Source organism: Lygodium microphyllum, chromosome 11 (genome assembly GCF_053477565.2).
Source record: "Lygodium microphyllum isolate KBCC chromosome 11, Lygodium_microphyllum_v1.1.10, whole genome shotgun sequence".
Taxonomy (NCBI): domain Eukaryota; kingdom Viridiplantae; phylum Streptophyta; class Polypodiopsida; order Schizaeales; family Lygodiaceae; genus Lygodium; species Lygodium microphyllum.
Genome location: NC_141145.1, coordinates 117,247,450 through 117,273,207, shown reverse-complemented (window position 1 = coordinate 117,273,207; position 25,758 = coordinate 117,247,450). Strand labels below are relative to the sequence as shown.

The 25,758-nt window shown below is 39.9% G+C and overlaps 1 protein-coding gene across 1 annotated transcript; it reads right to left on the bottom strand.

Annotated features, from left to right (window-relative positions):
- Nucleotides 1–1,075: 1,075 nt before the first annotated feature.
- LOC148029275 (uncharacterized) lies at nt 1,076–23,835 on the bottom strand. The gene is given in 2 exon segments (XM_087688542.1): nt 1,076–1,608; nt 23,172–23,835. Coding segments are annotated over 2 exon segments (1,197 nt in total).
- Between the last annotated feature and the right edge of the window lie 1,923 nt (nt 23,836–25,758).

Here is a 25,758-nt window from a genome sequence, read left to right as displayed (position 1 = left end):
CAATATCAGTCAAGTGTAGATACCACTTTTGAAGCAACTAGTCAATTTTTGTGGACTTCTGCACTAAGTTTTGGTACTCCAATGGAAACAGAGATTGGAAAGACGAAAACAGATAACTCTGAACTCAAAGGAGGTGGATAGACATGGGTTTTAGTGACTTTATGTAACTATGTCAGGTTGCTGGAATATTTTTTTTTGTTCAGCCTGTGAGTGGGCCTGTGGAGGACATCATTCCACTCATACATAAAAGCTTCTCCCACAAATCTGAAACAAACAGGTAACCTGTCCTCATCTTTAAGTGATTTCCAAGAATCTCAAATTGATGGTGGCACAAGTGCTGATGCAAGGTCTGTTGTCACTGAGAACTGTCGGCTGTCTCCTCCGTGCTCTAGGCACGATGGGATCCATCGTTACGAGAGGGATAATAATGGTCGTTGGCTACATGTATCCGGCTTATGAGTGCTTCAAGTCCGTTGAGAACAACAAACCGGATGTCGAACAGCTCCGATTCTGGTGCCAGTACTGGGAACAACTTACATCTATTCCACGTTTCTGAAGCCTTTTGTGTCAAATCATGAGGTGGAGATTGATCGCAACTTGAATGAACTGAGAACAAGAGTGGGCGATTCTGCTTGTCGACTTTGGGAAAGGGGCTCAATTTATGCCCAAAGTCGGTTCACAGAATTACTCCAGTATGCAGCATCTCAACCACTGGCTTTAGCACCATCTTCAATCCCACACCCTCTTCAATACCATCTTCATCTCCTCAGCAACAATAGGGGAAACATAAAAGATGGTTTTGGAATTCCGCAGATTGACTGGGTGGTTAAATATGTCAGCATATTCCACTATCAGGCTATCATGTTTTCTATGTGATAAAGCTTAAGTACGACTGCTCTCAACCGATCTGAGCCTGACAGTATCTCTCCTCAGAGCAGGTGTGCCTATTCTTATTCGTGATTGTATTCTTGTCTCTTTTAGTTTTAGTTTTCTATCTACTTGGGGGGAGAGAGACGACATGCACGCAGTGGCCTGTAAATTGCTAGTGTTGTCTTGACGTCGAAGCTCTACACTTTCACTGTTTGGGCCATTCAGCATTTTCACGAGGTGCATTTGTAACAGCAGCGCGTTGGAGACCATTCTGTTTTATCCATTCACAGAGTCCTTTCAGACCTTCTACAGGCTTCAGTAGCTTCCTTGCAAGACTGCGAAAACGAGCTTCTTTTTTTTTTATGAATTTGGCACATTTCTCATTATCCCAGACAGGGAATAAATGTTTAATCACCTCAGCGTCATCTCTTCCTGTTATATGGTTGATGTAAAATTCTTCGCTTATCGGTTTTCCTCCCTGGAAGCTCACCTCTTGCAGGAGTTCAGCAAAAGCTGTATAATGCAAAGGATCTGAATCACATAGTGTCCCATCAACATCAAATATCACAGCTTTAAGATGATCAGACTGTGGAAAATATGGTTTAACAAATCCTGCAGCTTCATTCCATCCCTTTGGTTCCGAACGTACACGTGCAGGCTGATGACATTCAGCTCTTTGAAAAAGGAGTTTTGCCTGCGTTCCTTTATTACCAGAAATCCTTGATACAACTTCTGTATCTGCTGTAAAAGACGGAGGTAACCCCCATGATCGAACACTGCCATGCTTTTCCTTCCGCCCCGTCTATTTTCCCATTTAATGCCATAATCAACCGTTCACAATTGTCTGTGCTTGTGAGGTTCGTGAATTTCCTTTTGAAACTGACGAGCTTCCCTCTAATCCTCCTTTTCTCAGCGTCCGCGCATCCCGTGTAAGATCCATACCTCCTCTGTTTCCCACGTTCAAAACTTCCCTCCTTTCCGGATTTCCCTCCAAATTTGTGGTACCTTTTTCCATAATCAATCCTAAAAAAGACCACCTTTGTTTTTAGCATACTCTATATAGAGAGTATTCACCACAAAGAGTTTTAACCAAGTTCAATTTTTACTACAATACTCTCCATGTGGTGTATTGCACACAAATGAAAAGGAATAGGCTTAATATTGTTCCCACTTGCCAAGCCAAAATCCTAGTAAGTCCATCATAGTGCCATATACCCTCGTCATGGACGCTAATAGCTGAATTCCCTTGTCAACATAGCCAAGGATAAGGAAACTCCAAAAAATACTCATTACATTATGGTATGCAGTCAAACATGTGCTGAACATCAAGCAAGCTCCCACATTTGGCATATTTATCCTCCAATGTACTTCGATTTGCATCTCTTGGAAATAGTTTAGTACTTCCTCACAAAACCCATAATCGGCATATCTTAAAATATTAAAAAAAATCCCTGTTCTTCTCTGTCTTCAGCATAGAATGAAAGAGCAAACATAACAACTAAGTATGTACAAAGTATCAAATCACACGCACAACTTTTGGGTGATTTTCACACCTCGAATGCGCAGCAATACGACAAAGTACCCCCTCTTCTTCTACCTATACCACATCTCTATTTCCCACGCGCTTGGCAACCACACTTCAATAGAAGGTTGTTTCCTCCAGCCCAACATGTGTTCCCCAAGGTGTGTCTACAGAGCTTGGCAAGGTGATAGTAGCCCCATCTCCAACTTGGTTTTTGTAATGTTGTAACTTGTGGTAGAGAATGTCTCAGACCCCTTCTAACCCATGGAGATAAAACTCAAGAGAAGAGGGATCATGCCTTGGAAACAGCCAAGGCACAACCTAAAATCACCCTAATGCTAGACCTAGATGGTAAAGGTAAGAATATAATCAAGGAAGAGCCCATTGCCCTCAGCGATGATAGAGCACTTTCACCCTCTCAAAAGTGCTTTATAAATCCATGCCTAGGACTTATTTTATTTCTCAACAAGAAGTTTCTCTGAAGACCCTCAAATGGCATCTAGTCATGGAACACTATAAGGGCCTTGAGCAATAGTGAGATGAGACTTTGGAGACAGTGAAAGTGCTCCAAAATTATCATTGCCAACTATTTCCTATTGTGGACACAAAGGCCAAGCACTTGTCCAAGCACATCCCATTACCTTAGACCAAATGATGGTATGGGATTTTGTCTCTTCTTTTGACTTGGTCCCAATCCTAGCCACAACAACAGGACCCCACAGTCGAGATTGAATGTTTGTTAGTCAAGGCCCCATGTAGAATAATTGCACCTTACAAAAGAAGTCAACAAAGAAGTCCAAAGCTAAATAGCACAAGGAGGAAAAGTCACATGAGCTCAACATCAAGTTACATGGCAAGGTGGAGCAACTCAAAGGGATGTTAATGTAGGCAGAAGCTATCTCTTCAAAGCACATCATGTACATTTCCTCCTTGGAGGATGCCGCTATAATCGCCAAGAAAAATAGAGAAAATATTTGGAGAAATACCTTGCAATAGCAAGAGTGAAGTTGGGATAAGCTTTAGTAGTCTATTTAGATGGGTGTTTACTACCTCGTGATCCTCGTTACAAAACTCTTCATGCACTACATTCAATAGTCACTATACTAGAACTACATGGACCTCTTGATCTAGCAAAACCATCTGAACTAAAACTCACTTCCACCCTTACCACTAGCCTCTCTCGTTGGCCACCTCCCCCTCTTATTCTACCCCTCCCTTTGAATTTGCCGCTACTACTAGCTATGCTAGTGATAGGGCCAAGGGTTTCTATCCTAGCATGAGCACAACTAGCAATACCCTGAGATGATGCACCCAATCCAAAAGATACCAAGGACATTGAATAATGAATAAATGTGGATTCAAGTCCTCCATGCATGCTATGTGTTAGGCATAAGTGTAGGATAGTCCCAATTGGTGGCCAAAAGTAGCACCCATAGATTGGTGGCTAAAGTGGCAATGATTGTGTTGGACCATAGTGGCATAGTAATACAGGGTAGTGGTCTAGCCATAGATTATGATAAAATGACTTCAAGACATTGTAAGCAGCCAAAGGCCATAAAAAAAGAGTAAAGAGGAAGTGACGAGGATTCCACATCTATAGCTGCGACCCGGATTGCTATCCCATATTGTTCCATTTATCCCCATTGTTTACTATGAGTGTAGCTGTGAGCATCTAATCTATGCCTTGTGCTTTTCTAAGGGAATTATACCTCTAGAGTTTATTTCATTGCTTAAGTCTATTTTTTCTTAGAAACATCTCTTTGTGAGACCAATATACTTTGTATACTGATGCACCAAACGTGCTATTTGAATATATGAGCATTCCTCCTTTGATTAAGTTTTGTCTCTAGTAGTTTATTTGGTAGCCTTTCTTTTGATATGCTATACTATTGAATTTGTGATGCCAACATAACCTTATGTCAGGTTTGATTATGTTAAGACTCTATTGTCTGTCAAGAATCACGTGGTGGGGGGACTTGCTTGAGCTGCTGTACCAAACACACATTGCATACAAAAGAGGAAGCTCACTCAAGAACATAAGAAGAGAGATGGAGGCCAAAACGTTTTCTTGCTGGTTTCTTCTTCTTCTTGCACACACTATACAATGTACACAAAGTATAGATAAGATACAACATAAAGGAAAGTGGCCTACTAAGTCAAACAGTGCATAACTGACTACACTAATCAACTAGCACTATGTCTTTACCAACTATAGGTAGGTGTACCAAACTAAATATAATAAGTGATAAGTCAGTGGACATGTGAGTATCATAATGACCACCAATGTGCTAAGTGTCAAGATTGTGGGAGAGAAGCAAGGAGTCTCACTTGTAGATTTCTTGCTTGCACAATGGGGGAATACACACACAAGTGGAGACTAAAAATAGTTTTTCTCTTCTTAGTTGTGTAAGCCAAAAGAACTCAAGTACATAGAAATAGAAGAACCCTATATATAGGTCTCAAACCAAACTCAACTAACTAAGGTGGCATACTAACTGAGCCACGAACTAGAGTAGATAAGGATAACTGTCATCTAGCTATTATTCATGGGCGGTGTACCAACCGCATCTGCAACTGACAAGTCGGTGACATAAATGCACAACGGTCACCCTCGCATATCACGAGTGGAGCTCGATATCTCAACACTCCCCCTCGATCTCAATCACAATTCTTGCACACCAAGTAGGTCTCTGAACTTGCGCAACTTCTCTGCGCCCAATGCCTTCGTGAATATATCAGCTACCTGATCCTCTGTGCTGACATAAACTAGATCAATAAGACCTAGTAAAACCCTCTCCCGCACATAGTGATAATGAACCTCAATGTGCTTTGTTCTAGCATCATAGACTGGGTTATTTGCCAAGTGTATACTGCTCATGTTGTCACAATAAATGACAACTGGCCCATCTGTAGGCTGATGCATATCATAAAGTAGCTTATGCAACCAAGCTACCTCACATGCAGCCATTGCTGCACCCCTGTACTCAGCCTTATGCTCGACAAGGAAAATGTAGGCAGTTTTTTGCTGCTCCAAGTGAGTGCAGCACTCCCAAAAGAGAACACATATCCACTGGTAGATCGTCTATCAAAAATACTACCAGCCCAATTAGCATCAGTGTATCCATGCAACTGTATCTGAACCCCAGTCTCATAAAATAGTCCATACTGCAATGTGGACTTCACATACCTGAGTATGCGTCTAGCTGCATCTAAATGCGGTTTTCTTGGAGCCTGCATAAACTGACTTACCAATCCAACAGCCTAACTCAAATCTGGCCTGGTAATAGTCATATAAATCAAACTTCCTACTATGCTTCTGTACATAGTAGGGTCTTCCAAAAGCTTGCATGTATCTGCGCTCAGCTTCACATTCTGCTCTAAAGGAACTGAAATAGGCTTACAGCCTGTCATCCCATATTTGGACAGCATGTCCAATCCATACTGCCTCTGCAAGAGCCGTATCCCACTTGGTGATCTAATCACCTAAATGCCCAAGAAATAATGCAGCTCTCCCAAATCCTTCATCTCAAACTTCTGCTTCAATAGCATTTTCACATGAAGGATATCTTCATCACTATCACCTGTCATAATCAAATCATCAACATAAATGACAAGTAGCATAATACCTTTCTCTGTTTTTCTCACATAAAGTAAGAAATCTGCCTTGAAAATCTAAAAGCCAATAGTGACAAGATACTGTCCTATCTTGTTAGACCATGCTCTAGGTGCTTGCTTCAAGCCATACAAGGCTTTCTTCAACCTGCAAACAAACTCAGGATGAACAGCATGCACATAACTTGGTGGCTGCTCCATATAGACCTCTTCTTGCAAATCACCATGCAAGAAGGCATTCTTTACATCCATCCGATGTAAAGACCATTCCTTTGATGCAGCCAATAGCAATGACTGCTCTTACGGTTGCCATCCTTGTAACCGGGCTGAATGTTTCTTCATAATCAATGCCATATGTTTGTGCATACCCCTTGACTACTAATCTTGCCTTGTATCTGTTCACAGAACCATCTGCATTGTGCTTCACCTTATAAACCCACTTACAGCCAATTGCATTCTTACCTTTAGGCAAAGGTACCAATTCCCATGTAGCATTTGCTTCCAAGGCATCCATTTCTTCATCCATGGCTTTCTCCCATTTTTCTTTTCCCATGGCCTGCTCAAAAGAAGTGGGTTCTGGTTCCTGTATCACTTTGACCATATATGCATAGTGAATGGCTGTAAATCCATCATATTTCAGCCTATCCACAGGATACCTAGCTCTGGTAGACCTATGCAAAGTAGATTCACTCCCAGGTGCTCTCAAAACATCCCTAGTCTTCCTTACTCCAGGTGTAACAATAGAAGGAATACCCAACTCACCATCAATGCTATGTTCTGAGCCACTGGATTCACCATCCACATAAGAGTGACCTGCATTCACATCAAACATGGGCTGATCTACCTTCTCTTTTCCTTTTCGTGATACCTGCATACCACTATCTACATTGCTTTGAGAAGATTCTCCTGATCTCAATCTGCCTATCCATGGCAAAGAATGTGAACTACTGCTAGAGGACGCTCCAGGTCGACTAATATCTTGTGACTGCTGCTGTGAATTCTGTGCAGCATTACCATTTTGTGCATCTACATTATCAATCACATTTATTGGTTTATACCAGCTACTCATCTCATTAAAAACAACATCTCTGCTCACTGTAAACTTACGAGTAGAAGGGTTATAGCATCTATACCCTTTCTGCTGCTGTAGAGAGTAACCAATAAATATGCACTTCTCAGCTTTTGGATCCAACTTGGATCTCAACTCATCTGGCACATGAACATAGGCAATGCAACCAAAAAATTTCAAATGAGAAGTATCTGATTTCCTACCAGTATACCTCTCCTCTGGAGTCATCCCATGTATTGCTGCAATGGGAGTCCTATTCATTATGTAGACTACTGTAGCAACTGCCTCAGCCCAATAAAAATATGGCAGGTCTTTTTCATTTAGCATGGCATGAGATACCTCTCCAATATGCCTATTTTTTCTTTCTGCAATTCCATTTTGTTGTGGGGTATGAGTACATGAATATTGCTGCTTTATGCCATGCTCTTGCAAGAACCTTGCAAACTCATTTGAGAGGTACTCTCCCCCTCCATCTGACCTTAGGCATTTTATTTGCAGGCCTGTTTCTTTTTCAACCATAGCTTTAAGAGTTTTGAAATGCCCAAAAACTTCACTTTTCTTTTTCATAAAATACACTCAAACTTTTCTGCTATAGTCATCAATAAAAGTGACAAAATAATGATAGCCTCTAAGAGATGCAGCTTTAGTAGTCCACACATCAGAGTGGATTAATTCCAATGGCTTCTTACTCTCTTGAACATGTCTAGGAAATGGTTTCCTTGCTTGTTTTCCGAATTGGCAGGCTTCACATACCTTATGCATTTCTACAACCTTGAATTTAGGCAATCCTGTAACAATATTTTGGGCCTGCATTGATTTAAGTCGTTGTACATTAACATGACCAATGTGTTTATGCCAGATATCAATATCTGCAACTACACTGGTCCCATGTGCAAACATTGCTGCACTCAATTCAGACATGTCTGCATCCAACGTAAACATTCTACCCTTCTTCTTTCCTTTTGCTATCAAGCGACTTTTATTTTTCATATCCTCAACAAAGCATCCATGAGAGTTAAATCTGACCTGCAAGCCCTGCTCAACCATTTGACCAACAAAACTAGGTTCTTGGTGATATTCGGGACATGAAATACATTCGATAGGTTTTTCTTTTTCCCATCCTACATAGACAAAGGAATTTTTCCAATCTGCACAATAGGATGTGCAGTATCATCGCCAGTCTCCACAAATCCTGGTTTTTCCATTTTCCTTGCATCCTGCATCCATTCTGCATGACCTATCATGTGGTTTGATGCACCTGAGTCAACATACCACATATCGTTTCTTTCTTCTGCACTTGTCACAGAATTGGTCATGTGCTATACCATAAATAAATTCTCATTTATGTCATCACCCTGTCTACTAGAAGATGCATAATTCCCTTGTTGCAATTTTCCATTCATGATGTCATTCTACTTTTTATAGCAGTCCTTAGCCATATGACCCATTTTACCACAGTAGTAGCATTCAACATTGTTGTTTGCGTTTTGGCCTCTTTGCCATCCACCATGACCTCTTTGGCTCCCCCTGCCTCTAAAGTTACCACGTCCTCCTCCATAGGACTGGTTTTCTTGAGTTTGCTGTATATTCTGATTTCTACCACGGCCTCCAGATCGGCCTCCTCTACCTTTGCCTCTACCTCTTTCAGCATTTGAGTAGAAGACAACTTCTTTTGAAGTTCCTCCTGAAGAAGATGCACCACCATTTCTCTGCTCCTCAAAAATTTGAAGAGCAATCAACTCCTCAAAATCAGGAAATCTTTCACGGATGGAAATGGATGTTCAAAACTGTGCATAATCCTTCCCTAGACCATTCAAGGTCACAGAAACTAAATCATCATCTTCCATTGGCGACCCAATGGAAGCAAGTGCATCTGTAATCTTCTTCACCTTCATGTGGTAGTCATTGATGCTCATATTTTCTCTTTGCATATTATGCAACTCTTGCTTGAGCTGCATTTTCCTGGCTTGCGTATTTGTGCTATACATTTTTGACAAAGTATCCCATGCCTCCTTTGGCGTACTTGCATCTTGAATATGCACAATCATAGAGTCTGAAATGTTGATAGATAGCCAGTACATAACTTTCCTGGCTCTCTCATGCCATGCTTTAAATGCTTGCATTTGCTGTTGATTGGGAACATCAGGAAGAACTGGTTCTTCTTCATTTCCTGCAACAAATTCCCAATATCCTTTTCCCATAAGGAAATTCATCATTCTAAACTTCCATGCTTGGAAGTTGTTCTTGTCAAGCTTTTCAGTGACAATCTGTGAAAGAGAATCAGACGCATTCTGTCACTGCAAAGAACATAGCTTCAGTCTCACAAGGGTAAATGTGCAAAACTGACGAAAGTGGTATTTGACCACACAGTCACTTCCTAGTGATGATTTTGCATCAACAGGAAACAAGGATGATTCTGTAACTCCCAATGTCTCTGCGCATAGGCATACGATGCAATTTCTATAGTAACTTTTCACCGACGTGTAGAACAGTGGTCGCACAGTATATACTACCCTCTTGCTTCACCGCGAAGGGCGTCTCAACCTGAGACAATGCACTCTTGCACTTTTCGGCTGTGCTACCTGCAGAGACTTGCTCCCAAAACAGAAGAATGAAAGCAACACTGGTCCTCTTACCAGAACATCGCAAACTTGGCTTGCTTTCTTGAGCTCCTTACCACGAACAAGGCTCTGATACCATGTCAAGATTGTGGGAGAGAAGGAAGGAGTCTCACTTGTAGCTTTCTTGCTTGCACAATGGGGGAATACACACACAGATGGAGGCTAAAAACAGTTTTTCTCTTCTTAGTTGTGTAAGCCAAAAGAACTCAAGTACATAGAAATAGAAGAACCCTATATATGGGTCTCAAACCAAACTCAACTAACTAAGGTGGCATACTAACTGAGCCAAGAACTAGAGTAAATAAGGATAATTGTCATCTAGCTATTATTCATGGGCGGTGTACCAACCGCATCTGCAATTGACAAGTCGGTGACATAAATGCACAACGGTCACCCTAGCATATCACGAGTGGAGCTCGATATCTCAACACTAAGTGTAGATGTGCAGACCCATCTAGCCAGGCGGTCCATCATCAATGTCCACACGCATTGAGCTTCCCATCTCAACACTCCCCCTCAAGCTCAACTCTATCTCTGCAACTCCAAGTAAGCTTGAGAACTTTCGAAGCTTCTCTGCACCCAATGCCTTTGTGCAAATGTCAGCTATCTGATCCTCTGTGCTAGCATATACCAAGTCAATCTCTCCTGCAAGTACCTTCTCTCTCACAAAGTAGTAGTGCACCTCAATGTGTTTTATCCTAGTATGGAACACTTGATTCCTAGCTAGCTATATGCTGCTCATGTTGTCACAATGAATGACAACTGGACCATCTCCTTGCATGTCCAAAACACCTAATAACTTTTGCAACCATACCACCTCACATGCTGCCATAGCAGCACCTCTATACTTAGCCTCTGTACTCGATAAAGCAACTGTAGGTTGCTTTTTGCTGCTCCATGTAACTGCTGCACTACCAAGGGAAAACGTGAATCCACTTCTAGATCTTCTGTCTGACATGCTACCAACCCAATCTGCATCTGTGTATCCAAAGACCTGTACATCCTTACTTGCCTCATAAAAAAGTCCGTAATGTAAAGTGGACTTCAGGTACCTCAATATACGTCTAATTGTATCCAAATGAGGCTTTCTAGGCATCTGCATAAATTGATTGACAAGGCCAACAACATAGCTCAAGTCTGGCCTTGTGATAGTCATGTAAATCAAACTCCCTACTATCCTCCTGAACATAGTAGGGTCTTCTATCTCATCCCTAACATCAGCACTCAGCTTCACATTTTGCTCCAATGGTACTGAAAGAGGCTTACATGCTATCAATCATACTTGGATAACATATCCAAGCCATACTGCCTTTGGGATAGCCATATACCATCATCACATCCGACCACCTCAATACCAAGGAAGTATCTCAGCTCACCCAAATCTTTCATCTCAAACTTCTTCTTCAAGAAGTCCTTAACTTCAGCAATCCCATTGTCACTGTGACCTGTAATAATCAAGTCATCCATATAGATGACTATGATGACCAAACCTGCATCTCCCTTTCTCACATAAAGTGAGTAATTAGCATCAGAAATACGAAATCCAATATTGACAATATACTCTCCAATCTTGTCAGACCATGCTCTAGGTGCTTGCTTCAGCCCATAGAGTGCCTTCTTTAACCTGCACACATATATGGGATGCTCTAACTCCTCATAACATGCTGGCTACTCCATATACACTTCTTCTTGCAATTCACCATGCAAGAAGGCATTCTTAACATCCATTTGCTGCAAACTCCAACCTTTGGTTTGCTGCCAAGGCAATCACACACCTAACAATTTCCATCCTAGCAACTAGACTGAATGTCTCTTCATAATCTATGCCATATGTTTGAGCATAGCCTTTTGCAACCAGCCTAGCCTTATACTTGCTAACTGAACCATCTACATTATGCTTGACTTTGTAAACCCACTTACAGCCAATAGCTTTCTTGCCCTTAGGTAAGGTACAAAATCCCAAGTTGTATTGCCTTCTAATGCAGCCATCTCCTCATCCATTGCTGCATCCCAATGAGCATGACCAACAGTAACCTCAAAACAAGTGGGCTCAACATCCTCAACTAGTTTCACCATGTAAGCATAATGGTGAGCTGCATAATCTTCAAAACCAAATCTTTTAACAGGGTATCTAACCCTGGTAGATCTGCGTACCACCGGATCACTCAATGGAGCCTTTACATTATTATGAGCTCTTTGTACACCTGGCGTCCTGACTGAAGGAATGCCAAGCTCATCATCCAAACATTTCGAACCACTAGAATCTCCATCAAATACCAAATGACTGGTAGATGTATCATTACCATCCAGCACTTTCTTCTTTCCTTTGTCCTTCCATGCAACACTTATAGATCCACCTGAAGGTATGGGGCTACTCCTTAGTCTCCCAGACTAAGGGCTCACTGTAGGTGTAGTACAAGATGATGTTTCTGGTCCACTAAGACTCTGTGATTCTTATTTATCTTTTAGCACATAGTTGTCGTGATCATTATCATCATCCAAAATATCACCAACAGGTGTATACCAACTTCCCATCTCATCAAAGATAACATCCTTGCTCACTCTAAACTCACCTGTCACAGGGTTATAACAGCGATACCCTTTCTACTCTAAAGAGTATCCAATAAAAACACATTTTTTTTCCTTTGGATCAAGCTTCTTCCATAGCTCATCTGGTACATGAACGTATGTAACACAGCCAAATACTTTCAAGTGTGATACATCAGGCTTCTTGCTAGTAAAGCATTCTTCAAGAGTCATCCCATGAACTGCAGCTGTGGGAGTTCTGTTCGTAATGTAGTCAGCAGTATGGACAGCCTCACACCAAAAATGTTTGGGCATATACTTTTTAGCCATTAATGCCCATGCAAATTCTGCAATATGCCTGTTTTTTCTTTTTGCAACACCATTTTGCTGTGGGATATACATGCAAGTAAATTGCCTCTTTATCCCATGAGTCCTTAAGAAGCCACTGAACTCATTAGAGAGGTACTCTCCCCCTCCATCTGATCTCAAGCACTTCACTTTTAAGCCTATTTCTGTTTCAACATCTACCTTAAAAGATTTGAAGTGCTCAAACACATCACTCTTTTCCTTCATGAAGTATACCCATAGCTTCCTTGAACAGTCATCAATAAATGTGACAAAGTATTTGCTACCACTAAGAGATACATTCTGTGTAGGCTCCCAAACATCTGTATGTACTACATCAAGTATATTTCTGCTCACTTTTCTATCATGCAAGAAGGATTGTCTTGCCTGCTTACCAAACTAGCATGCTTCACAGACTTTATACAATTCTGCAACTCTAAAAGAAGGCAACCCTGTAACCAATCCTCTGGACTGCATTAATTTTAGCCTTTGCACATTTGCATGTCCAATACGTTTATGCCATATTTCAATATCTACAACTACTCCTTTTTCTTTAGCATACATAGCAGCATCCATTGCAAGAATTCCAGCATCTAAACTGAACATTCGGCCAACTCTACTTCATTTTGCAACCAACCTGCACTTATCATTAAAGTCTTCTACAAAACAACCTTTTGCGTTGAATCGGACTTGCAACCCCTGCTCTACCATTTGGCCAACAGACACTAGATTCTTTGTAATTGAAGGCACATGTAATATATCTTTCAAACTCTTTGATGACTGGCCATCATACAAGGACAAGGAGACCTTTCCAATGTGTGAAATTGGGTGGCATGAATCATCACCTGTCTACACATAACCTGGGTTTTCTAAGTCTTGCATCTCTCCAAACCATTCAACATGACTGGTTATATGATTAGATGCACTTGAATCAACATACCATACATCATGATGTGTCCCCTTTCCTGTAACTGCATTCATCATATGCTGCATAACGAAAAGACTCTCATTTTTGTCTTCATTTTGTTGTGAAGACAATGCATAGTTTCCTTGTTGCAATTTACCACTGTGAATATCATCCTTCTTTGCATAGCAATGGACTGCAATATGGCCTGTTTTGCCACAATAATGGCAAAAAATAGCAAAATTTCTCTATTCTACCATCCACCTCTTCCTTTAGAGCTCCCCTTGCCTGTAAAGTTTCCTTTGCCTCCAAAAACCTGCATTTCACCAAACTGTTGATTGAATCTATTTTGTTGGTTATCACCAACACATCCCATACCAAAGCCTCTCGAAGAGGATCTTCCACGTCCCCTTCCTGAACTTGAGTAAAATGCTTGGACCTATTCACCATTACTTTCAGACGAATCACCCTGCATATTGATCTCTTCAGTAATCATGAGAGAGATTAGCTCATCAAAATCTAGAAATGGCTTCCGTACATATATTGAAGTAACAAATGATTTCCATGCCTTCTCATTGTTAAGGCCACTCAGAGTGGATGAAACCAAATCATCATCATTTGGGATTGCATCAATTGCTGCTAAGGCATGTGCAATGCTGCTAACCTTTAAAAAATACTCATTGACAGACATTTTCCCTTTCTTCAAGGCATTCAACTCTTGCTTGAGTTGAATCTTTCGTGCCTTTGTATTTACTGAAAACATGCTCTCAAAAATTGTCCAAGCTTCATGTGAAGTTTTTGCATTTCTGATATGTCCCAACATAGTATTATCAATGACTGCAGATAGCCAGTACATCACCTTTCTATCTTTTGCATTCCACTCTTTCCATGCTTTTAACTCATCTGTAGTAGCCGGAGGGATACCTAGCTCTGGCTCCTTTTCTTCACCTGAAACAAAATCATAAAGGCCCTTTCCAATAAGGAAGTTCGTCACACGGAACTTCCATGAAGGGTAGTTGTTCTTGTGGAGGTTCTCAATAATTGAATTTCCATTGTTCTTTGCCATTATCACAAACAACACAATAAGCTAGTCTTCTGCAATCTTTCACAACATGTGCATAACAATACACCAAGCAACCTTTTTCACTGATTGCTCAATAGTACATGTAATTTGCAACCTATTTGTAGATAAGCCTTATGTTTTCTTCCTGCAAACACCTTAAAATTTATAGATTCGCAATCTGTAACCTGTGCACCCACTTTTGGTCAATATAGCCAAAATCACAGTGTACCCTGAAATTGTTGTTCGCAACCTTGTGGCTCTAAAACGGGCCTGAAACGGCCTCGGACGTCAAAAATAACTATGGGATGAGATTGTTGTGAGATTTGGTGTGCGAGTAGAATATACAGTGATTTGCTTGCACACCAAATCTCGCAACAATTTGAAATTTTTGCTTGATCCTGCTTCCAGTGTCTCCACAGGCACTATCCAAGAGAGAGAGTGGAAGAATGGGAGAGTTTCTTACCCGTTGCTTGCTTGCTCAAACCTTGCTTCTTCTCCTTTACTTCAGCCTTCAAAATTAGTCTCTCTTAGTGGCACGGCTTTGATACCATGTGAAGAATCGCGTGGTGGGGGGACTTGCTTGAGCTGCTACGCCAAACACACACTGTATACACAAGAGGAAGCTCACTCAAGAAAACAAGAAGAGAGATGGAGGCCAAAACGTTTTCTTGTTGATTTTTTCTTCTTCTTCCACACACTATACAATGAACACAAAGTATAGATAAGATACAACATAAAGGAAAGTGGCCTACTAAGTCAAACAATGCATAACCGACTACACCAATCGATTGGCGCTATGTCTTTTCTAGCTGTAGGTAGGTGTATCAAACTAAATATAATAAGCGATAAGTCAGTGGCCATGTGAGTATAATAATGACCACCAACGTGCTAAGTGTAGATGTGCAGACCCATCTAGCCAGGCGGTCCATCATCAATGTCTGCATGTGTTGAGCTTGCCATCTCAACATTGTCCTATAGAGTTGGTGCAACTTGCTTGCACCTAGTGACTAGAACCAAAACTTAGGCTTGATTACAACCCTTTCATTTCATATGAAGAATTAGAAAGAGGTACCATCCATGTAGCTATCAACAATCAAGATGCATGACATCAATATACCTTCTTGCAAGTTCCTATAGTGTACCAAGGTAAATCATTTCAAATTATCATTGATTGTGGTGCCACTTATTTCTTCATGTATTTAAAGTATATAAAGAAATTTCAATTGAAATCCAAATTTACTAGGAAAATGATAGTCAAACTCGCAAATGGAAAAGAAATCTATTCAACCCAAACAGTCAAAAATGTAGAACTCCACCTAGGGAACCAAGACACTAATAAAATTTTTTGGGACTTATTCCTAGGAACTTATGACTATCTCCTAGTTATGGATTGGCTAGTCCTAATTAGGCAAGTATCGGTTGTGGAAAAGGGAAGATTATCTTTAATGACATTGGAGAAACCTTAGTTCAAGCTCATGGAAAGGCTAGAAGACTTAGATTACAATTTGTCAAAGCTAGTGGACTAATTAAGGATTTAAGAAAAGGATTACCCAACTATTTGATTAAACTACATAAGGTAGAAACATCCAAGGATCCTAAAGTACTTTCATGGCATAGTGAATATGCCAATATGTCCCTAAAGACCCAACACAACCACCCCTTAGCTGTGAATCATGATATGAAGGTAATTCCAAGATCCAAGCATGTTTCCAATGAATGACCTTATAAAATGTTTACTCTTGAAGCCATTTAGCTGAAGTAACAACTCAAAAAACTATTATAATAAGGATTCATCCAACCCAACCACTCACCATGGGTTTTCTACATACTCTTTCAAAAGAAGAAAGATAGAACCCTGAGGCCTTGCAATGATTATCATAGATTAAATGAGGTAACCATAAAAAATAAATATCCCATCCTATGAATTGATAAGTTACTTGAATGTTAACCAAGGTAGCACATGCTATCCCTATCAAATCAACTAATAACGCTTCGAATATCACTAGCATATTCACCATGACTGATTATCCTCAAATTGATGGGAAAAGTGAAAGAGTTTATCAAGTATTGGAGGATATTTTGAGAGTCTACCATAGTAGGAAACCAAAAAGGTGGTTTGAATACCTTCCATTGGTGGAGTACGCCCATAATGTCTCATTCCAACAAAGCATCGGGATGACAATTTCAAGCATTATATACAAGCAAGAGTACATGTATCCTCTCAATTTTTCTAACCCTACTACACAAGTTGAAGCCTCTAAAAGGATACTAGATGATATGTAAAAACAAGTCAAGGAAATTTGTCTAAACATAAAGGTAGCCTAGCACTGGTGTAGAAGGCCTGCATGAACCCAAAGGAGACAAATCAAATATTTAAAGAGAGCAACATGCTAGTACTATTTTTTCAAAATGGTTAAAATGATGTTTGAATAAAAAGTTTCATAATGAAAGCCTTGTCCTTCAAGGGGTGTACCTTACAAAACATGCAAGTTACCACATGATTTTAAAAGGAAGAATATTTTATTTAGTATGATTTACAATATTATATTTAAAAATGGGTATTTTTATTATACTTTAGAAAAAAATCATAAGTATAGTAAAGTAAAAGGGGTATAGCATATAATTAATAAAAAGTATTTCTTAATACCGTTTGAACGCACATTATATAGATGATTTCTCATAGGTGTACCCCTTGAGTACTCTCCTCATTAGTGAATTGCACACTCTCCCTATATACTAAAAGGCCAGATCAGTGGTTATAAACAATTAATTAAGGCTAGATGCTTCGCATGGGAGGTGGACCTAGGGAACACCTAGTGACCTAAATTTGTACATTCATAAGTAGTAGAGATGGTAATGACTAGGAATGAGTCCTTAGACGACTACCAAACTACCCTCAGTATGATTTAAGGTTGAGTATGTTTCACATGATATTTGAGTATAAATTCTAGTATGGTCCATTGATTTAAAAAAATGTTACACTAATAGTTATTGACTATTTTCAAAATAAATAGATAAATTAACTTGAAAAATTTAGTGGTTATAAACAATTAATTAAAGCTAGGATATTTTTCAAAGAAATTCTTTAACCAACTTTTGAGCCATTATTTATTTTAAGCAAAGTAATTGGTTTGTGGATCAAGTAATTTTTTGATTTTGATGCAATGTGACTTTAGTTACCTTTAAGGATATCCTTACATTTTAATGGTCAAAACTCTAAGCAAAGAATTAGAAATTATGAGACGGAAATTACTTGGTTGATATTGAGAAAGCTAGGTATATTGAGAAAAATGTAAGAGAGTTAAGATTCTTGAAAAACTTAATTTGATTGAAGTTTTTTAGTTCTTAAAAACTAGAGACCCTCAAGATCTTTTTTATGTAAAAGTCAATTGACCAATCAAAATCAATATGCATATTTGCGACTCATAGAGGTTGTGGACCCTAAGTGTGTTGGAATGCAACCTCATTACTCCTTTGCACCCAATCTAAAGATATCGGATGCAGCATATATAAACCACTACCCTAGTCATGTGAATGAAGTCCACAAAGTCATTGTACTCAAATAGACAATGTGGAAAAAGGCTGCAACTTGGCTAGTGACAGAATGAAACTCTCAAGGCCTTTCGTACTAGGTTCCAACTATATTTAATGGATGCACCAAAACTTGAACGACTTCATCATCTAAAGTGAGGTGCCTGATCAGTCCAGGTGTATACTACCAAATTCACAATCCTAAACAATCACATTGATCCAAATATATAGCCAAAAGATGAAATGTTGAATATCTTATATATCCAAGGTTTCAATTAATCTATTAAGAAAGTTTTACTTTTGATGATATATCTGATAATAGCAGGCCCATTTTATAAGAAAGCTCTTAAATTAGAGTAGTTCCTACTAAAGGTAAAATCAATAAAAGGAAGGAAATCCAAAAAAATCTAGTATCAAATACCAACAAGATGATAGTAGTGAATCAACTTTTGATTTTGAGTTGAGGGGAAGGAAGAATGAAAGAAACAAAAGATCCAAAAAAAAGTCAAAGTGAATAAAATTGTAAATAATACTAAGAAGAATGAGGTCAAAAACCTATGGTACACATAATGCAATAATCCTAGACATGTCCAAGCTAAGAACCAAAGATGGTGTAACATTTGCAATATGGTCACACACAATATTGAGTACTACTAGTATAATGATATGTTTGAGATGGCTCGTCCCAACGAATCGCAAGGAACCAAAGATACCAACTCTAGTCAATGGTCAAATCTCAAAGCCAATCCAGTTCCCACCCCACCTATGGTGTATACCAATGAAGAATACTTGCAACCCGGTGTTGTGGTGTTGTATATCCACACATGGAAAAACTGTAGAATCTCTACAAGATTTACAAAAAGCAAGACTAGTTTACTAGAATAGTTTTAAATATCTAGTATCATGTTTAGATGACTTAATTTCAACTTTAGATGGATCCAAATATATACTATGACTTATTTGGAAGGGAATAAGTCGCCCAAGATAAAAGATTGAGAAAAATAGTGTGATTTATGAAAATCAATATTTTTATCTATTTTTAATGGATTTTTGCAATTCTACTCACGCGAACTTATCAACCAGATATGTTCCAATCATTTTGATGTCAAGATTGTGGGAGAGAAGGAAGAAGTCTCACTTGTAGCTTTCTCACTTACACAATGGGGGAATACACACACAAGTGGAGGCTGAAAACAGTTTTCCTCTTCTTAGTTATGTGTAAGCCAAAAGGAACTCTAGTACATAGAAATAGAAGAACTCTATATATGGATCTCAAACCAGACTCAACTAACTAAGGTGGCATACTAACTGAGCCACGAACTAGAGTAGATAATGATAGCTGTCATCTAGCTATTATTCATGGGCGGTGTACCAACCGCATCTACAGCTAACAAGTCGGTGACATAAATGCACAACGGTCACCCTGGCATATCACGAGTGGAGCTCGATATCTCAACACTCCCCCGGAGCTCAATCCTAATTCCTACACACCAAGGAGGTCTCTGAACTTGCGTAGCTTCTCTACGCCCAATGCCTTCGTGAATATGTCAGCTAGCTGATCCTCTGTGCTGACATAAACTAGATCAATAAGACCTAGTAAAACCCTCTCCCGCACATAGTGATAATGCACCTCAATGTGCTTTGTTCTAGCATGATAGACTGGGTTATTTTCCAAGTGTATACTGCTCATCTTGTCACAATAAATGACAACTGGCCCATCTGTAGGCTGATGCATATCATAAAGTAACTTATGAAACCAAGCTACCTCACATGCAGCCATTGCTGCACCCTTGTACTCATGCTCTGGTGCTCGACAAGGCAACTGTAGGCTGTTTCTTGCTGCTTGAAGTGACTGCAACACTCCCAAAAGAGAACACCTATCCACTAGTAGATCGTCTATCCGAAATACTACTAGCCCAATCAGCATTAGTGTATCCATGCAACTGTATCTGAACCCCAGTCTCATAAAATAATCCATACTGCAATGTGGACTTCACATACTTGAGTATGCATCTAGCCGCATCCAAATGCGGTTTCCTTGGAGCCTGCATAAACTGACTTACCAATCCAATAGCATAGCTCAAAGTTGGCCTGGTAATAGTCATATAAATCAAACTTCCTACTATGCGTCTGTACATAGTAGGATCTTCCAGAAGTCACCTGCATCTGCGCTCAGCTTCACATTCTGCTCCAAAGGAACTGAAATAGGCTTACAGCCTATCATCCCATATTTGGATAGCATGTCCAATCCATACTGCCTCTGCAAGAGCCATATCCCACTTGGTGATCTAATCACCTCAATGCCCAAGAAATAACGTAGCTCTCCCAAATCCTTCATCTCAAACTTCCGCATCAATAGCATTTTCACATGAAGGTTATCTTCATCACTATCACTTGTCATAATCAAATCATCAACATAAATGACCAGTAGCATAATACCTTTCTCTGTTTTTCTCACATAAAGTGAGAAATCTGCCTTGGAAATCTAAAAGCCAATAGTGACAAGATACTGTCCTGTCTTGTTAGACCATGCTCTAGGTGCTTGCTTCAAGCCATACAAGGCTTTCTTTAACCTGCAAACAAACTCAGGATGAACATCATGCACATAACGTGGTGGCTGTTCCATATAGACCTCTTCTTGCAAATCACCATGTAAGAAGGCATTCTTTACATCCATCTGATGCAAAGACCATCCCTTTGATGCAGCCATAGAAATGACTACTCTTACGATTTCCATCCTTACAATCGGATTGAATGTTTCTTCATAATCAATGCCATATGTTTGTGCATACCCCTTGACTACTAATATTGCCTTGTATCTATTCACAGAACCATATGCATTGTGCTTCACCTTATAAACCCACTTACAACCAATTGCATTCTTATCTTTAGGCAAAGGTACCAATTCCCATGTAGCATTTGCTTCCAAGGCATCCATTTCTTCATCCATGGCTTTCTCCCATTTTTCTTTTCCCATGGCTTGATCAAAAGAAGTGGGTTCTCATTCCTGTATCACTTTGACCATATAGGCATAGTGAATGGCTGTAAATCTATCATATTTCAGCCTATCCACAGGATACCCAGCTCTGGTAGACCTGCGCAAAGTAGGTTCACTCCCAGGTACTCTCAAAACATCCCTGGTCTTCCTTACTCCAGATGTAACAATAGAAGGAATACCCAACTCATCATCAATGCTCTGTTCTGAGCCATTGGATTCACCATCCACATAAGAGTGACCTGCATTCACATCAAACATGGGCTGATCTACCTTCTCTTTTTCTTTTCGTGAAACTTGCATACCACTATCTGCATTGCTTTGAGGAGATTCTACTAATCTCAATCTACCTGTCCATGGCAAAGAATGTGAACTACTGCTAGAGGACGCTCCAGGTCCACTAATATCTTGTGACTGCTGCTGTGAATTCTGTGCAGCATTACCATTTTGTGCATTTACATCATCAATCACATTTACTAGTTTATACCAGCTACTCATCTCATCAAAAACAACATCTCTGCTCACTGTAAACTTACGAGTAGAAGGGTTATAGCATCTACACCCTTTCTGCTGTAGAGAGTAACCAATAAAGATGCACTTCTTAGCTTTTGGATCCAACTTGGATCTCAACTCATCTGGCACATGAACATAGGCAATGCAACCAAAAATTTTCAAATGAGAAATATCTGGTTTCCTACCAGTATACCTCTCCTCTGGAGTCATCCCATGTATTGTTGCAATGGGAGTCCTGTTCATTATGTAGACTGCTATAGCAACTGCCTCAGCCCATGGCAGACCTTTTTCATTGAGCATGGCATGAGATACCTTTCCAATATGCCTATCTTTTATTTCTACAATTCCATTTTGCTGTGGGGTATGACTACATGAATATTGTTGCTTTATGCCATGCTCCTGCAAGAACCTTGCAAAATCATTTGACAGGTACTCTCCCCCTCCATCTAACCTTAGGCATTTTATTTGCAGGCATGTTTCTTTTTCAACCATAGCTTTAAGAGTTTTGAAATGCCCAAAAACTTCACTTTTCTTTTTCATAAAATACACCCAAACTTTTCTACTATAGTCATCAATAAAAGTGACAAAATAATGATAGCCTCCAATAGATGCAACTTTAGTAGTCCACACATCAGAGTGGATTAATTCCAATGGATTCTTACTCTCTTGAACATGTCTAGGAAATGGTTTCCTTGCCTGTTTTCCAAATTGACAGGCTTCACATACCTTATGCATTTCTGCAACCTTGAATTTAGACAATCCTGCAACAATATTTTAGGCTTGCATTGATTTAAGTCGCTGTACATTAGCATGATCAATGCGTTTATGCCAGATATCAATATCTGCAACTACACTGGTCCCATGTGCAAACATTGCTGCACTCAATTCAGGCATGTCTGCATCCAACACAAACATTATGCCTTTCTTCTTTCCTTTTGCTATCAAGCGACCTTTATTTTTCATATCCTCAACAAAGCATCCATGAGAATTAAATCTGACCTGCAAGCCCTGCTCAACCATTTGACCAACAGAAACCAGGTTCTTGGTGATATTCGGGACATAAAATACATCCGACAGGTATTTCTTTTTCCCATCCTGCATAGACAAATGAATTTTTCAAATCTGCATAATAGGATGTGCAGTATCATCACCAGTGTCCACAAATCCTCATTTTTCCATTTTCCTTGCATCCTGCATCCATTTTGCATGACCTATCATGTGGTTTGATGCACCTGAGTCAAGTACCACACATCGTTGCTTTCTTCTGCACGTGTCACAGAATTGGTCATGTGCTGCACCACAAAAAAATGCTCATTTCTGTCATCACGCTGTCTACTAGAAGATGCATAATTCCCTTGTTGTAATTTTCCATTCATGATGTCATTCTTCTTTTTATAGCAGTCTTTAACCATATGACCCATTTTACCATAGTAGTAGCATTCAACATTTTTGCTTGCATTTTGGCCTCTTTTCCATCCACCACGACCTCTTTGGCTCCCCATGCCTCTAGAATTACCACGTCCTCCTCCATAGGACTGGTTTTCTTGAGTTTGCTGCATATTCTTATTTCTACCATGGCCTCCAGATCGGCCTCCTCTACCTTTGCCTCTACCTCTTCTAGCATTTGAGTAGAAGACAGTTTCTTTTGAAGTTCCTCCTGAAGAAGATGCACCACCATTTCTCTGCTCCTCAAAAATTAGAAGAGCAATCAACTCCTCAAAATCAGGAAATCTTTCACGAATGGAAATGGATGTCCGGAACTGTACATAATCCTTTCCTGGACCATTCAAGGTCATAGACACTAGATCATCATCTTCCACTGGTGACCCAATGGAAGCAAGTGCATCTGCAATCTTCTTCACCTTCATGTGGTAGCCATTGATGCTCATACCTTCTCTTTGCACATTGTGCAACTCTTGCTTGAGTTGCATTTTCCTGGCTTGCATATTTGTGCTATACATTTTTGACAAAGTATCCCATGCCTCCTTGGGCATACTTGCATCCTGAATATATACAATCATATAGTCTGAAATACTGATAGACAGTCATTACATAACTTTTCTGTCTCTCTCATGCCATTCTTTAAATGCCTGCATCTGCTGTTGATTGGGAACATCAGGAAGAACTGGTTCTTCTTCATTTCCTGTAACGAATTCCCAATATCCTTTTCCCATAAGAAAATTTGTCATTCTAAACTTCCATGCTTGGAAGTTGTTATTGTCAAGATTTTCAATGACAATCTGTGAAAGAGAATCAGATGCCATTACAAAACACTACAAAGAATTTTGTCACTGCAAAAACACAGCTTCAGCCTCACAAGGGCAAATCTGCAAAACTCACAAAAGTGGTATTTGACCATACAGTCACTTCCTAGTGAAGATTTTGCATCAACAGGCAACAAGGATGATTCTGTACCTCCCAATGTCTCTGCGCACAGGCATACGATGCAATTTCTATGGTAACTTTTCACCGACCTGTAGAACAGTGGTCGTAGAGCACAAAACAAGGCCTTTTCCTGAGTGCGTACGGAAAACTTCCACCTCCAAAACAGGCCCCGAAATGGCCTCGAATCAAAAAAACAGGGCAACCGAGGGCTAAAGCCCATTCCCGCAACATATTCTACCCTCTTGCTACACCACGAAGGGCGTCTCAATCTGAGACAATGCACTCTTGCACTTTCCAGCTGTGCTACCTGTAGAGACTTGCTCCCAAACTCGAAAAATGAAAGCAACACTGGTCCTCTTACCAGAACACCGCGAAATTGGTTTGCTTTCTTGAGCTCCTTACCACAAACCAGGCTCTGATACCATGTCAAGATTGTGGGAGAGAAGGAAGGAGTCTCACTTGTAGCTTTCTCACTTACACAATGGGGGAATACACACACAGGTGGAGGCTGAAAACAATTTTTCTCTTCTTAGTTGTGTGTAAGCCAAAAGGAACTCTAGTACATAGAAATAGAAGAACTCTATATATGGTTCTCAAACCAAACTCAACTAACTAAGGTGGCATACTAACTGAGCCACAAACTACAGTAGATAATGATAGATGTCATCTAGCTATTATTCATGGGTAGTGTACCAACCCATCTACAGCTAACAAGTCGGTGACATAAATGCACAACGGTCACCCTGGCATATCACGAGTGGAGCTCGATATCTCAACATTTGAGTACCTAGATGTCTATATTCGGAGTTCATATGACGAAGTTATGATCCAAACAAGTTGCAAACATGCACAAAGCAGAAAAAAAATAAAAATAGAGAAAAGCAATAAAAGAAACATAAGTTTTAAAGCTAAACACCTGAAGCTTTTATGAGTGAAAGGGAGTGGAGAAAAACTATAAAAGGGAGGATAAGGAGAGAAGGAGGGCCATCATCAAATCAAGGAAGAGAGGCTAGAGGTTGAGCTTGCATGCCTCGCCTTCTTCGAAGACTGCTGTAATTGAATTTTGGAGAGAAGGCTTGAGGATGAGCTTTAAGCCCTCGCCTACATTGAAGTTTTGTCATTGTGAGTCGCTATGAAGCTTAGTGCCCCTTGTCTTCCTTGATTCCTCATTCTTCTCTTCTTAAGTCTTTGAACATGTATCTTGCCTATGTCTTAATTCAAGAATTAGTTTACAATATTCAAGATTCTTCTGAATAAGTTTTATTTTGTTGAGTTCTTATCTCATCTCAAAGCATCCCTGCGGTGAGAGCGACTTTTCTCAAACCCCCCACGCGAATCCTGTGCGGCATCTGGTGAACCTGACATGAAAGTATCGCTTCTCAATCGTCAAGATGGAAGACTCTTCGAATACTTCACCCAGTTCATCGACTACTTCTTCCTTTATCGATCGATGAGATGAATACTTTATTACAAACTCTTTCTTTAGCCATTATGATGCAAAATTAGGAGATGCAATTATCGATGCAATAGCAGTAGCATATACATAAGCAACAATTGGATCAACAACAAATGTTGCATCAAGAGCAAGAGCATACGCATGGTGCAACCAAGGCGATCAAGGCTATGATTAGTGAGCACAAATTATTTGACAGATGGAATGTTTCAGCCAATCTTAAAGTCTTTGAAAGCCAGGTGTGCTTCTTCGGAGTTCCATCCAATTGGAGCAATTATTTCCTATGGCTTGTCGTGCTTACTTTGCGACTTAGAGTGATGGATTTGTTTATGCAAGACTCTAACTGGAA